Raw genomic sequence first — 13,220 nt, 5'->3', positions numbered from 1 at the left:
ATGAGTACCTAGGCATGAATGATCACAGCAGACTTGATTCCGTGCACTCAAGCTAGGGTGCTGGGACCCCAGATCTCTAGCAAGGCACACCAGCCACCGACCACCAATACCCCGAGCCCCTCTTCTCAGGCTGCAGACTTCCTAAGATTAGTCCTCCCCATCTCAGCCGATTTCTTGGTCCTGCCTCCTCACAACCAAGCTGGGGTGCCCTTGTAGAGAGCTTAGGTTAGAAAAAAGAAGACAAGAAGGCTCCATGCATAGGAGCCATTCCAAGACTATTTTCTTTCCTGACCTTGACCTCAGGCCCTACCTGGACAGTTCAGCTTCAAGGCTGAGGTCAGAGGCCATATCCAGACACAGCCCCCATAGCATGGGGAAGGAAAGGAAGGTCCTACCTGGTCTCCTTCAATACAGGTATCCAGGGCTGTGCGGACAGGCTTCCAGCCAAGGGAAGGATGTTGAGGAAGTTTGGGAGCACTGTGCTGTGTGTCCTCTCCACCCTGGGGATCACTGGGGATCAGGCTAAATGGATGTGAAGGGCAGACCGGAAAGGAAGAAAAGCCACAGGAGGGCAGCCTTTAGCCGGAGGCTGTGCGTCAGGGCGGGGCCTGTGGACTAGAGGCAGTTTCCTTTTTGGAGACCCTTACTGTCATATCAAGCACACAGGAATGCACCCACCTCCTTCCTGAAGTGAAACAGTTCTTGCTCATTGACATAGCTTGAAATTTGGTTGTTATGTACTTAAGTGTTCATCGCAATTATACAGCATTCCTATTTCATAAGCAGTGAAGATTTTTGTAGGTTCCAGACATGTTTACGGGCCCTGGAAATGCTCAGAGGCCGTGGGCATTATGCCTGCAGGAAGGGCTGGGAGTCCACTTTCACGGGCTGGTTCAGAGTGGCTGTGGGCCTGAGACCCCCCACTCATGGTCTCCCTAAGGCACCACTAAGGTGCCAGCAACAGATGTTAGAGACAGGTCCTTCTGAGCCCAGAGGGCCCTGGCGATGCCCTGAACTCCAGGCTCAGATTCCCTGCAGAAGCTGCATCCTCAAGTGTCCGGGCGTGAGGTCCTTGGATCTGTGTGTGTTACAGCAGAATGTGCGTGTGGGGGGCGCTGGTGGGGCATGACATGCGTGAGTCTTCCAGCACTCGAGAGAACAGTTTGGTTCAGGCATGCGTTGGCCCCATGTCCCATGGAGTAGTGCCCACATGACCGGTGCAGGGTCATCTCTGATGTGGGGCTGGGATCTGGTGAGTTCCTGTGGCTGCCCAGAGGCCACAGGGCCTCTCTATAGACGCCAGCCACTCGCTCCCTTGGCCTCCAGCCTCATTAGTGGTCACTCCGCTTGCTTGCTTCTCTTCCCTAAAATAGGACCCTGGCTGGGAGAGAGTTCTGGAATGGACTCGGTGTGCCCCCTCTCCTTGGCCTGATTTCAGACTCAAGGGTTAGAGAACAGGGGACTCCAGGGACCTGCCCCCCTCCCTGTGAAAATCTGATGCTGTTGGAGTGGTAGGCAGGGAGGGAGGGAAGAATGCTGGAGATGCCGGCTGGGGGAGCCAGAGGTCGGCGAGGCCGGCGTGGCTGGGCAGGAAATCCACCTGGCAGGCTCCCTGTGCTGTTGCAGGGCAAGGGGTTGGTGCCGACCTAGGAAGCAGCTGTCCAGTCGGGGTGGCAGGGCAGTTCGGAGGGGGCCAAGCTGGCACTATGTCTGCGAAGCTGGACAGAACCATGGGGCGAAGGCTCCCTCCTTCCCGCCCCATGGTTGAGGCCACCCTGCCAGCTTCTGTCCCATGTGACAGCCTAGCATGGTGGGAACATTTTTCTTCCATTGGACGAGGCCCTGTGTATGTTTTCCTCTACTCCCAGTAACTGCCAGCTTCCTACCTACCCCAAACAACGCCAGACCCAAGCACTTCCTGCCCCAAATCATTGCTCCCCACCCCCAGACCCACAAGGGGCAGCTCCCAGAGCTGAATTGTGTCAGAGGAACCCACTGGCACAATTGAAGCCATTCTCTGACCAGTCTGGGTCTCAAGCAAAAATTTCTTCAGCCCCATCTACGTTGTAAAGGCCGAAAGATCCAATTCTGGGTTTTGGGGGGCTGGGAGCATAGAAATATCTGCCTGAAGTTTGTCCAGGAGTTGGAAATGTGGAAGAAGGGGGGGCCATTAAGAGGAGAAGAACGAACGGGTATTTGCCTGGTGTCCCTGCTTTTGCGAATGGCTTAGAGAGAGATGGGGATCGAGGATTTTTTCTCTGCCACAGAGAAGTATCTCCTTTCCAGACTTGATGGGCTGGGGTTTGCACAGGGTTAAGTCAAGCTAGAAATGTGGGCTGCAGCTGACGCCTTGCTTCTCCCCAGCACAAAAGTGGCTACCTTGTTGGGGGAGGGGGGGTGCTGCCAGAGGGGGATAGGACACCAAGAGATGAGTTGTTCCTTGTTCTGGGCAAAAGGCTAATCTTCACCTGCCATCAGGAGCAAGTCCCCAACCCTGTGCTCTGCTCTCTCTCTCTCTCTCTCTCTCTCTCACACACACACACACACACACACACACACACACACACACACACACTCTACCCTGATTGCCTCCTATCCAACAAGCAACCCAGACTTCCTCCTGGGGAGCCAGGGACCACAAGGAAACTAGGTGAGGGTTAAGCCACTAGCCACATGGGGCTCTTGAGCACCTGTCACATGGCTGGTCTGAACTGAGATGTGCTGGAACAGTAGAACACACACAGATCCCAAAGGTTCCGTACTGAAAAAAAGGAAAAGGAAACTGTGATTTATCATTTCACATATTGATTACATATTGAAATTAGAACTTCAATACATTGGGCTAACTAAAATACATGATTAGAATTAATTTTTTAACTTTAAAAAATATGACTACCAAAACATTTGAAATTATATACTCACCTCACATCATCGTACGTTCACTGACCAGCTCTGGTTTAAAGAATTTAGGGGTATGCAAAAGGTGTTCAAGGGTTAAAGGCTGAAGAGTCTGAAGAATGTGGGGTGTACCCCAACACCACTTTTAGACCTGTGTGGACAGGATTCTCAAGTTAGGATTCCAGGTTTTAATCTCAGAGGTTTGGGTTTTGGAGGATTTTTAAAAATTTTCTGTTTTCAATTCAATGATCTATTTTTTAAAAATTAAAGATTTTATTTATTTATTTGAGAGAGGGAAACAGCATGAGAGGGAGCAGGTGAGCAGGGGGGAAGGGTGGAGGGAGTGGAAGCAGTAGACCCCCCACTGAGCGCCCCCCCATGCAAGTCTCTATCCCAGGACCCCTGGATCATGACCTGAGCCAAGGCCAACACTTACCTCACTGAGCCACCCAGGCACCCCTCCATTCAATAATCTTTTTTTTTTTTTTTTAAAGATTTTATTTATTTATTTGACAGAGAGAAATCACAAGTAGATGGAGAGGCAGGCAGAGAGAGAGAGAGGGAAGCAGGCTCCCTGCTGAGCAGAGAGCCCGATGCGGGACTTGATCTCAGGACCCCGAGATCATGACCTGAGCCGAAGGCAGCGGCTTAACCCACTGAGCCACCCAGGCGCCCCATTCAATAATCTTTAAACAAAACTATTTTGCAGGTAATTTTGAGATGATTATTTACTAGAAGGTATTTTCCTAGTATAAGATTTTCATTTCTTAAGTCAGTGTTTCTCACACTAGAATCCTCAGACATATTCTCAGGAAGTAAGATACTTTTCCCTCCCTTTCGCAGGTGTGTAATCAGGTTTGAGAAGTAATATTCTCTGGCTTCCTCCTGCATGTGTGCGTGCATGCGTGCGTGCATGGCAGCCCTGTCGCTCTCTCCTTCCATACCTTCTCCCTCCCCTGTTCCCCCAGCCTCATCCCCACAAACCAAGAAGGGGACAGTCCCTGGGAGAGACCCTTGGGACCGGGGCACAGGGAAGGTTGAAATACATGCCATTTCTCCACCTTTCTTCCTGACCCTTCAGGACACCTCTCTGATGTTACTCAAAATCCTGAGGGGTCCTTTCACCCCCTTTGACATTTAATGCCACCTCTGAGCCTCACACTCCTCGGGTATATGAAGGAGCTGAAGCAGAGCTGAGGTGAGGCGGGCTTTGATTGAAAAGTCACACTGTCAGGAGCCTGTCCCCACTGAGGGGGCCACCACAGCCCCCCTCCCCCACCCCAGGGCCTGAATGAGACCATTAGAGGCCCTGATGATTTAGGATTTACCACCATGGATAATGCCAATTAAAATTCTCCTGATCCGTAACATGGGAATAAAGGGGGCCATGTGAGCTCTAATGACTCATGGAATGGCAACTGTGATGAACTTTTGGAAATGTCAAGATTGTGTGTAAGTGTGTGTGTGTGTGTGTGTGTGTGTGAGTGAGAGAGAGAGAGAGAGAATGTGCCATTTGGAAACCCAACATCACCCCCACATCCCCTTCACACAGTCACTCTTCAGGTGCTACTAGGAAGTGTCAGTGTTGGAGGGACAGTTAGGTGGGGACCAGATAGGTAGGAGGGGTCTGTTTGGAAAGCCTAGAAGGGGGGCGCCTGGGTGGCTCAGTTGGTTAAGCAGCTGCCTTCGGCTCAGGTCATGATCCCAGCGTCCTGGGATCGAGTCCCATATCGGGCTCCTTGCTCCGCAGGGAGCCTGCTTCTCCGTCTGACTCTGCCTTCCACTCTGTCTGCCTGTGCTTGCTCTCGCTCGCTCTCTCTCTGACAAATAAATAAAATCTTAAAAAAAAAAAAAAAAGGAAAGCCTAGAAGGGAGGAAGCCCCCCTTCCACTCTTGCCTCCATCCTGGCTATTGTATGTTCTCCAAGAGCTTCCTGAAGATGGCCTGGTTGGAACGTCAGATGTCTAGGGTCGTCCCACCGCCTGTCTTGATCCATTCACCTTGAATTCACCAGTCAGCTTGGGGACAGAGCTGCTCGCATGCCTTGTCCCCACCCCGCACTTGAGATCTCCTTTACTGTGCATCCCAGAGGCTGCCCAGTCGAGAGGAGTTTCCAGACCTGTACCTCTGACCGTCCCATGTCCACCAATAAGAGCAAAGAAGTGAAACCCTTTGTCTCAGCCCAGAGCAGGCAAGAGTTTGGGCTGGGAGGCTCATTAAAGTGTTTTAATAAGCAATTAACTCAAAGGATGAGCCCTTTGGCTGGTATGGAACTTCCTCCTCCCAGGGAGGGAGTCTGGCAGAGAAAGGCTAAGTGGGTGGGCAGAGTGGGTTTAGTCAGTAGCTTGGGGCCTCTTTCCTCCCCCTTTTAAATACAAATAAATAAACAGAACCTCCGAGTGGGCAGAGGCAAAGGCTGAGGCCTGGGCCTCCTCTACCAGGCCCCGGGCTGTCTCAGTTTTCTGTCAAGGCCGTGGACAGGCAAGGGTGCTCAGTCCCTCTGAGCCAGGGCCTTTGAGGGCTGGGAAGAGTCCCCTTCTGTGAAGTCCTCCACTCACAGAGTGGGGCCCAAGGGAGGACAGCTCCTCCCACCTGCCCGGCCTCCTGTTCCACCTGGCAGAGCTCTGACCCAATTCGGGCCATTCTCCCACTCTCCTCAGGATATGGGGCTGCCCCCTCCCAGGGGGCAGGAGGAGGGTGCTGTGGCTCAGGCCAGTGGGTCCAAGGTGTAAAGGGGGCATTGCACCTGGACCCCTGCTCAGTCAGCTTGCCTGCAGAGCCCTAAGTCAGATCCAGGTCATGGGGGAACCCAGGGCAGGTGAAATGTCTGGTTAGGGGCTCAGTGGGCTATCCAGGCTGCCTGAACCATTCACTGGAGGGTGGGGCTCCTGCTTCGCACAACCTCAGGGGGCGCCACTGATACAGAAAAGAACATGGTTGTACTGAGGAAACCGAACCCCCTCTCCAGCCACACTTTCTGGCTTGTAACAGCATGTTCTCCTGCCTGTGTTTTCCCTGTTCCTTCAGGCTCCTGAGCAACAACAAGATTACTGCGCTCCGGAACGGATCCTTCTTGGGACTGTCCCTGCTGGAGAAGCTGTAAGTGCTGGGGCAAAGGGGGACAAAGTTGGGGGCTGGTGGTCATGGGCAGGAAGTCAGTCCAGGCAGGGTGAGGACCCCTGGGTGCCGAGGGGAGCCCCTCAACCCCAGACCCTGCTGGCTAAGTGAGGCCCAGAGTCAGACCCACGGGAGCCCTGCCCAGGACTTGACCACCAGGTGGAGGCTACAGAGAGAGGGACCAGCTCCTTCCCCAGTGACAGCAGTGAGAAGTACAGGGAAACCTGGCTGGTCTAGGCAATGATGGGGCTCAGGGAAGTTCATTAACGCTCTTTAATGAGCACTTAGCTGTGAGAGCTGAGCCCCTTAGCTGGCCAGATGCCACCTCCCTGCTCCAGCTGGGGGCCCAGCATAAAGGGCTGAGGATGATTGGGTGTGACTGAGGCCTCTTTCCTCCTCCCCAACCCCACCCCCAAACAAATCAACAAACAAAGCCCCATGGGGCTAGTGCCCTGGGCTAAGGGTCAAGAAAGTGGATCCTGGGTGGCTCAGTGGGTTAAAGCCTCTGCCTTCAGCTCAGGTCATGATCCCAGGGTCCTGGGATCGAGCCCCGCATCGGGCTCTCTGCTCTGTGGAGAGCCTGCTTCCTCCTGTCTCTCTGCCTGCCTCTCTGCCTACTTGTCATCTCTATCAAATAAATAAATAAAATCTTTAAAAAAAAAAAAAAAAAAAAAAAGAAAGTGGATCCCATCCACAGGGCCCCCACCCAACCTGCCGTGCTTTGGGGCTGCATCCCTATGGACCCAGGTGGGCTGGCACTAGGCTCAGGACTTCAAGGGCTCTGCTGGCCAGGAGGGGCTTTTTCCCCCGGAGTTGAGGGCAAGTAACTTAACCTGCTGAAGGAGGGGACCGAACCAACCCCTCAGTTCCCTGTTGGACTGGCCTGCTCCAGAACCCACCCTCGGGTCCTGTCTCCTCCACAGGAGACCTGAGCCTCCAGAGCCTGATCCTTGCTTTCTCCCCTGCCCTGTCTCCTACCTCTGCTCCCACCCTGAGGGTTCCCAAATCTTTCAGCAAGCCTCCTGCTGCCCGCCTCCGCCCCCCCCCCCCCCGTCTGCCACTTTGCCTGCCAGGCGTGGATCTGGTGTGATGGGGGATACAGAAAAATAAGGTGGAAGACTGCCCTCAAAGAGCCCACGCTCACGGTTTAGTGGAGACCGTCAATGCCACGTGTGCTAGAATTGAGTAGGTCGGGGTTTCCACGAAACCCGAAGGAGGGACAGCACTGAGCGGGGAGGGCTGGACAGTTGGAGGGTAACTGGGAGGCGGTCTGTCCGTGACATGGACTGTAGGTCTTCAGCCGTGACAGCAGTCTTGTGAGGTCGTCTCCATTACAGCCCACTCACAGGGGAAGGGAAAACCTGTCCACACACTCCGGCGCCGGGAGGAGAGCTCAGTGGCCTGGCTGGCTTTGTAGCGGTGTGGAAGGGCAAACCCATGTTTGGGGTGGAAAGGAAGAGTGTGCTGTCTTTGCTCTGGGGTGTGCTGGGCTGGGGGGGGGGGGTGTCGGGATGTTGACGGTGGTGCGTGCACCCAGCTCCGTGACCAGGTCCCTCGTCCAACTGCCTTGCCGCTCACAGAGCTGGTGGTCCAGATGGGGAGAAAGGGCCACCACCAAGCTGCTCTTACAAAGTCTCCTTGGCCACCAGCAGCTCGGGAAAGTTTTTATCCCCCACAAGCGGTTAGGCCTGTGGGAGCTCTGATTCCTGCACTCAGGCCAAGCCTGGTCTCCGAGGGCTGAGTGGCAGGAAGCCACACGCTCTCTCCAGGGACCTTTGCAGGATGACAGACTGTAGCTGCCCCCACGCCTTTGCCCAGCCCCACCAGAGCCTGTCACCGCCCAGACTCGCTGTCCTTTCTCACTACCACGAACGAGATGGCTCTGAGCCTCTTGGGGTCCCACTGACCTCTTCCCAGCTTTACCCTCTCGCTTTATCCATCCAATACCCACCAGGTCTCCCCACTTCTCCTCCTCTAGTCTCATGAGGGTCAACTTCCAGATGGAGAAGAAAAGCAGGTCCTTTGCTTCCCACCCGTGCCCATGTACTGAATCTTGCCAGCAGCGGGGACCTAAGTCAGTGCCCAGCATGTGCTTCCAAAGCCTGGGAGGCAATCAGAGAAAAATGAGAGTGTGGTCAAGGAATAATGACTAAGAGCTAAATCACATGCCGTGGCAGGTGCACGGGGCAGGAGCCAGATGAGAATTCAGAATATTGAGGGTAAGCCCCGCTCTTTTAGGGATCCTCCAAGGCCTTCATTCCAGAGATATTTACCGACCCCTTTTTGGGTGCGGAGCTCTGTTCTAGGCATTGGGAGTGAACACAACAGACCCTGCACCTGCCCTCAGGGAACTTACCCTCCACAGTAAGTTATAGCAAATAAATGTGTACCAGGAGATAAGTCTACAAAGAAAAAGCAGGATAAGGGAGAGAAGGCAATGGCGGTAGAGAGAGGCTGCTATGAGGAGCAGAGGGTGCTGTTCCTTGCTGTGTAGAGAGGTCAAAGAAGGCCTCATTGACAGATGATCGAGCCCAAGGTCTAAGGGAGGGAAGAATCCGGAGGGATTCAGACGGGAGGAGTGCAGGGTCTCCAGCCTGGTTGATCACCACTGTATCAGTCAGGTTCTCCAAAGAAGGAAAACCAATAGGAGACGTGTGTGTGTGAATCTTTATATAAAGACACAAGGAAATTATTTTATATTAGTTCTTTATAAAGAAATTTATTTTAAGGAAATGGGTTTGTGTGATTATGGGAGCTGGCAAATCCAAAATCTGTAGAAGGACAGGCCAGCAGTCTGGGAAGTTAGGCAGGAGATGATGCTTTAGTCTCCAGACAGAATTTCTTCTCCTGGAAACCTCAGGTTTTGGCTCTTAAGTCCTTCACCTGTTTGGGTGAGGCCCACCCATGTTCTCCAAGGTAAGGTAATCTCCTTTATTTAAAGTCAGCTGCTTGTGGAGGTCCACTGCAGTTACACATTCCTTCACCGTAATGCCTCCATTAGTGTTTGGTTAGGTTACAAGGTGCTGTCGCCAGCTGAACGGACACATAAAGCTAGTCATCAAAACCACTGGCCTGCTATGGGATGGGGAGAGACCCTGTGCCCCCCTCCCAGAGATGCTAATTCATCAGGTGGCAGGGGCCTGGGAATTTTTTACAAGGTATGCAGACGATTCTCATGCTTATCCGGGGTTGGGAACCGGTGGACCAGATGACCCCGAGACTGTGGGCCTATTCATCACAAATGAGACGCTGTGGCCTGGCGTGCCGTTGGTGCCAGGAAACACTGATCTCTCTGTCCTGTCAGGCTCAGACACCCAGGCTTGGGCAGCTGAGTCCAGGGCAGCCTAACATCCCACAGTCTGTGAGCGGCAAGTCCCGTGGGAGGGTTGGGGCCTAGCCTAATAATTGAAATGGAAGGTCTGGGCCACAGAGAAAGCCAGCATTGCCTCCTTGTGCTGAGCGCCCTTCTGGTCTTTGAAAATGGGTCAAATCTAAATGTGTGTGGTGGGGGAGGTCAGCCTGGTCCCAGTTAATGCATGGAGGGGCCTCAAGGCTGAGAAGGGGATAGAGAGAGGGCACCGTGTAGGAATGTGCCTGAGATGATCTCAGGGGAGGACAGGTGCTCCAGAGAGGCTGGAGAGAGGAGCCGACCTTGTGGGGCTCTATCGGCCATGCGGGTCCGATAAGAAAACCTGAGACGGGGTCCCAGCTGAGAAGAGGTTCACGGCCAGCCCATGGCATGTACAGAATCGTTCAGATGGGCGTGAGACCCTGTCTCTGGGCCCTCCCCTCCATATCCCACCAGCCCCAGGCATGGACAAGCCTGTCTGTCCCCCAGAGGAAAGACTTCTGAGGTGGAGGAGATGGGGTGGGCGATGAAGGGCACAGAACTCCCTTTAGAGTCAAAGAGGCCTGGGATTGAATCCTGCCTCTGTCATTGTCTTTCTGGGTGCCTCTCCAAGCCTGGGGTTTCTCCCCTGGGAAAGGGAGCAATTGGGACTCAGACAGGCTGTCATGGGGATGGCGTGGGCTTTCGGTAAATACCTCTCCCCTTCCCTTCTCTGAAGGGTTTGAAGTTGGAAGATGTTATATTGCAGCCCCTCCTTGCATAGGATTTGCCCAGAGCTCCCTCAGCCTCCGGAGGGGGAGGGGGCAGTCCTGGAGCTGAACCGTGGATTCAGAGTCCCAAAAGGACTCTCGGATGGCCCACCCATCTGGTGGCGGCCATCTCCGCCCACACCCCCCACCACGCACATTCAACAAGGAGTGGGCCACCCGAAGACGTTCCTGGGCTCCGAGGGTGCCCCGGTCACAGTGAAATCCCCCAGACTGGGGACCAAGTGGGCCGCGGGAGAGACAGCCCCCAGAATAGGCCAAGGGAGAGAGACTGGGCATGCCAGCAAGCAAGTGGCTCTGTGCGGACACGAGCCCCCCCCCCAGGCCCTTGCATGCCTGGAGGAGAGGGCCTGGTGAGGGGAGCCCGGTCAGCCTGGGGATGATTTGTCATTGCCTAATGAGATTAATGAGCCCCGGGGGCTGGTATGCAGCGGTGCTGGGGCACTCATTAGAAGCAGATGCTCATGGGAATGATGGCAAGGGAGGGGGGCTTGGGGGGTGGAGTGCTTCTCACCCGCCAGGTGGTTTCCATTAATCTATGGGCGGGGCCGTGAGCACGGCCGCCCGGCCCCATCCTCCGCCCCTTCCCACCCGCTCGCACTAGGGAAGAATGCAGCAGAGAGGCTGCTGACGCTGGGCTGGGAAGGAGCGGCTTGTGGGCTGGGGGACAGACCTTGTGTCCACGCTTGTAGCCCCAGTGCCTGTTTTTCTGTACGTGCTGAATAAATACCTGTTGCTGAATAAATACCTGATATCGGAGACAAGAGGGGCCCGGCCAGGGGTAGGACCATCTCAGTTTTCTCCAGCCACATCCTCTCCCACACCCTCCGTACCTGCGCGGGGGTCTGGCCGGCTGGGAAGTCCTGGAGGGCCCAGGGAAAGCTGCTCTGCGGCCTCCAAACCTATAATTTGGTTTCTGAACCCACAAGCAGGGAGGTCTGGGGGGGCTGGAGGGAGCCGACTTGAGGCCACCCCACCCTGTCCAGGCGTGGTACGGGGCTCACCCTCACACGTGCTCACTCTGGCGTGCAAACTCAACTCTTTAACAGCTTTCGTGGGATGGAATTAACATCCCAGAATGTCCACCCACTTAGAGCATGCCCTTCGACGGCTCCGACTGTATTTACACAGTCCTGCAGCCATCACCGTCTAATTTTAGAACATTTTCATCATGTCGGAAGGCAACCGGGCATGGGCCGCAGCCACTCCCCGCTCCCCCTCCTACTCAGCCCTAAGCAACCACTAATCTCTCTGCCTCTATAGATTTGCCTCTTGTGGACATTTCATCTAAGTGGAATCACATCATATGTAATCTTTTATAACTGGCCTTCTTTCACTTAGCGTAATGGTTTCAAGCTCCATCCAGATTATAGCACAGATCAGCAGTTCATTCCATAAAAGTCTGTTGTGCAAATAGAGCACAAATGCATTATCAGGTGACAGGCACTCGGGAAGTTTCCACGTTGGGGCTGCGACCCTTCCTGTTCCGGTTTTCGTGCGCCTGTTCCCTCGTGTCTCCTGGATATGTCCCTGGGCATGCTGGGTCCCTTGGTAACTCTGCCAAACTGGTTTTCATGGTGGCTGCACCATTTTACACCAGTAATGGAGAAGGGGTCCAGTCTTTCCACACCCTCATTAACTGGTGCTGTGGCCCGTTTTTCTCTGATCACTGTCTTAGCGCCTGCGAGGGGATATCACTGTGGTTTCACTTTGCATTTCCCTGATGACTAATGGTGTCTACCATCTTTTCGTGCGTTGTTTGATCATTTGTATCTGCTCTTGGAAGAAATGTTTATGGACATCCTTTGCCCATTTTTTTTTTTTTTTTTCCAAGCTGGTTTGTCCTTTTATTATTGAGTTGGAAGAGTTCTTTGTATATTCTAGATGGGAGTCACTTATTGGATATATGATTTGCAAACATTTTCTCTCATTCCTTGGGTTGCTTTTCACTTTCTGGATGGTGTGCTTCAGACAGCAGAAGTTTTCAGTCTTTATGAAGGACACTTTATTAATCTTGGGCTGACACACTCCGTCTTACACTCGGCTTCCTGAGCTCAGCTTTCCCAAGAAGGATGGAGGGTGTGATTTGCTCTCAGGAACACCCCCCCCCCACCCCGCCACCCTCCCAACACCCCCCAACACCACCCCCACCCCACCCCACCCCCCGCCGCCGCCCCGACTTCTGCCATAGAGTCCCTCCCTTCCACACTGTCCTAGATACTGGGAGAAGGGCCTTGAGTCAGGGTACCCTGCTCCGGGTTGGGGGAGGGGTGGTGGGGAGGGGACGCTCTGTCCACACACCACACTGTTCCCAGCTTCCAAGACCTGGGCTCTGTGGGAACAGGGAGAAGAGGAGAGATTCCACATCACTGAGACATCTGTTTGCCCTCATGACCTCACCTAAAAAATGGAGGGATCTTGGGGCACCTGGATGGCCCAAGTAGTGGAACGTGCAACTCTTGATCTTGGAGCTGTGAGTTCGAGCCCCACACTGGGTACAGAACTTCCTTAAAGTTTTTTTTAAAATCTTAAAAAAAAAAAAAAAAAGAAGTGAAGGGATCAGGTTATACAATGTAGGGCAGGGGTGCATCTCCTGGGTTCCACAGGCCCCTTGAAATCATGGACACAGTGTTGGGTAGAGTGCATTTTTCTGAGACAGGAGTCCATAGCAAGAAGCACCAACCTATAGGGACCTTACTGGTCAAAAAAAAAAAAAAAGAAGAAGAAAATAAAAGAAAAGAAAAAAATCCAGGCTCTAGGATAGCATTTTCTCCTGCTGCTAGGGAGGGTTTAGCCCAGACCAGCTTCCCCCTACCTTAGGGACCAGCACCCCATCATCAGGCTTTGAGAGCTCAGCCCAGTGAGCAGCCCCTGGCTTGTATCCTTCAGGAGAAGACTCCAGGACTGGCCCATCTGGGCACTGCCTGGGTCACCCCTGAAGCCACTCTGTGGGCGGGAGGCAAGGGGCCCGGCATGCCAATGCTTAGTGGCAGCTTCCCTCTCAGAGGGCCCCGGCGTGGCTCTGGGCTGCAGGAAATCCAGGGCAGGAAGGGGCTGGGGCCCAAGTGGCCGCCTTGCTCCCATCTGCA

At 53.9% G+C, this 13,220-nt stretch overlaps 1 protein-coding gene across 1 annotated transcript in view; it reads left to right on the top strand.

The window, feature by feature from the left end:
- The window catches only part of ADGRA2 (adhesion G protein-coupled receptor A2), a 35,057-nt gene that overhangs the window by 7,492 nt on the left and 14,345 nt on the right, over window positions 1-13,220 (top strand). Inside the window, exon 2 of the mRNA XM_082715417.1 lies at window positions 5,926-5,997. Coding sequence (XP_082571543.1) covers window positions 5,926-5,997 — 72 coding nt within the window. The remainder of the gene's footprint in view (window positions 1-5,925; window positions 5,998-13,220) is intronic.

The sequence above is a fragment of the Mustela nivalis genome, assembly GCF_964662115.1.
Source record: "Mustela nivalis genome assembly, chromosome: 20".
Taxonomy (NCBI): domain Eukaryota; kingdom Metazoa; phylum Chordata; class Mammalia; order Carnivora; family Mustelidae; genus Mustela; species Mustela nivalis.
The sequence above is the reverse complement of the archived record's forward strand: the minus strand, read 5'-3'. Positions and strand labels throughout refer to the sequence as shown.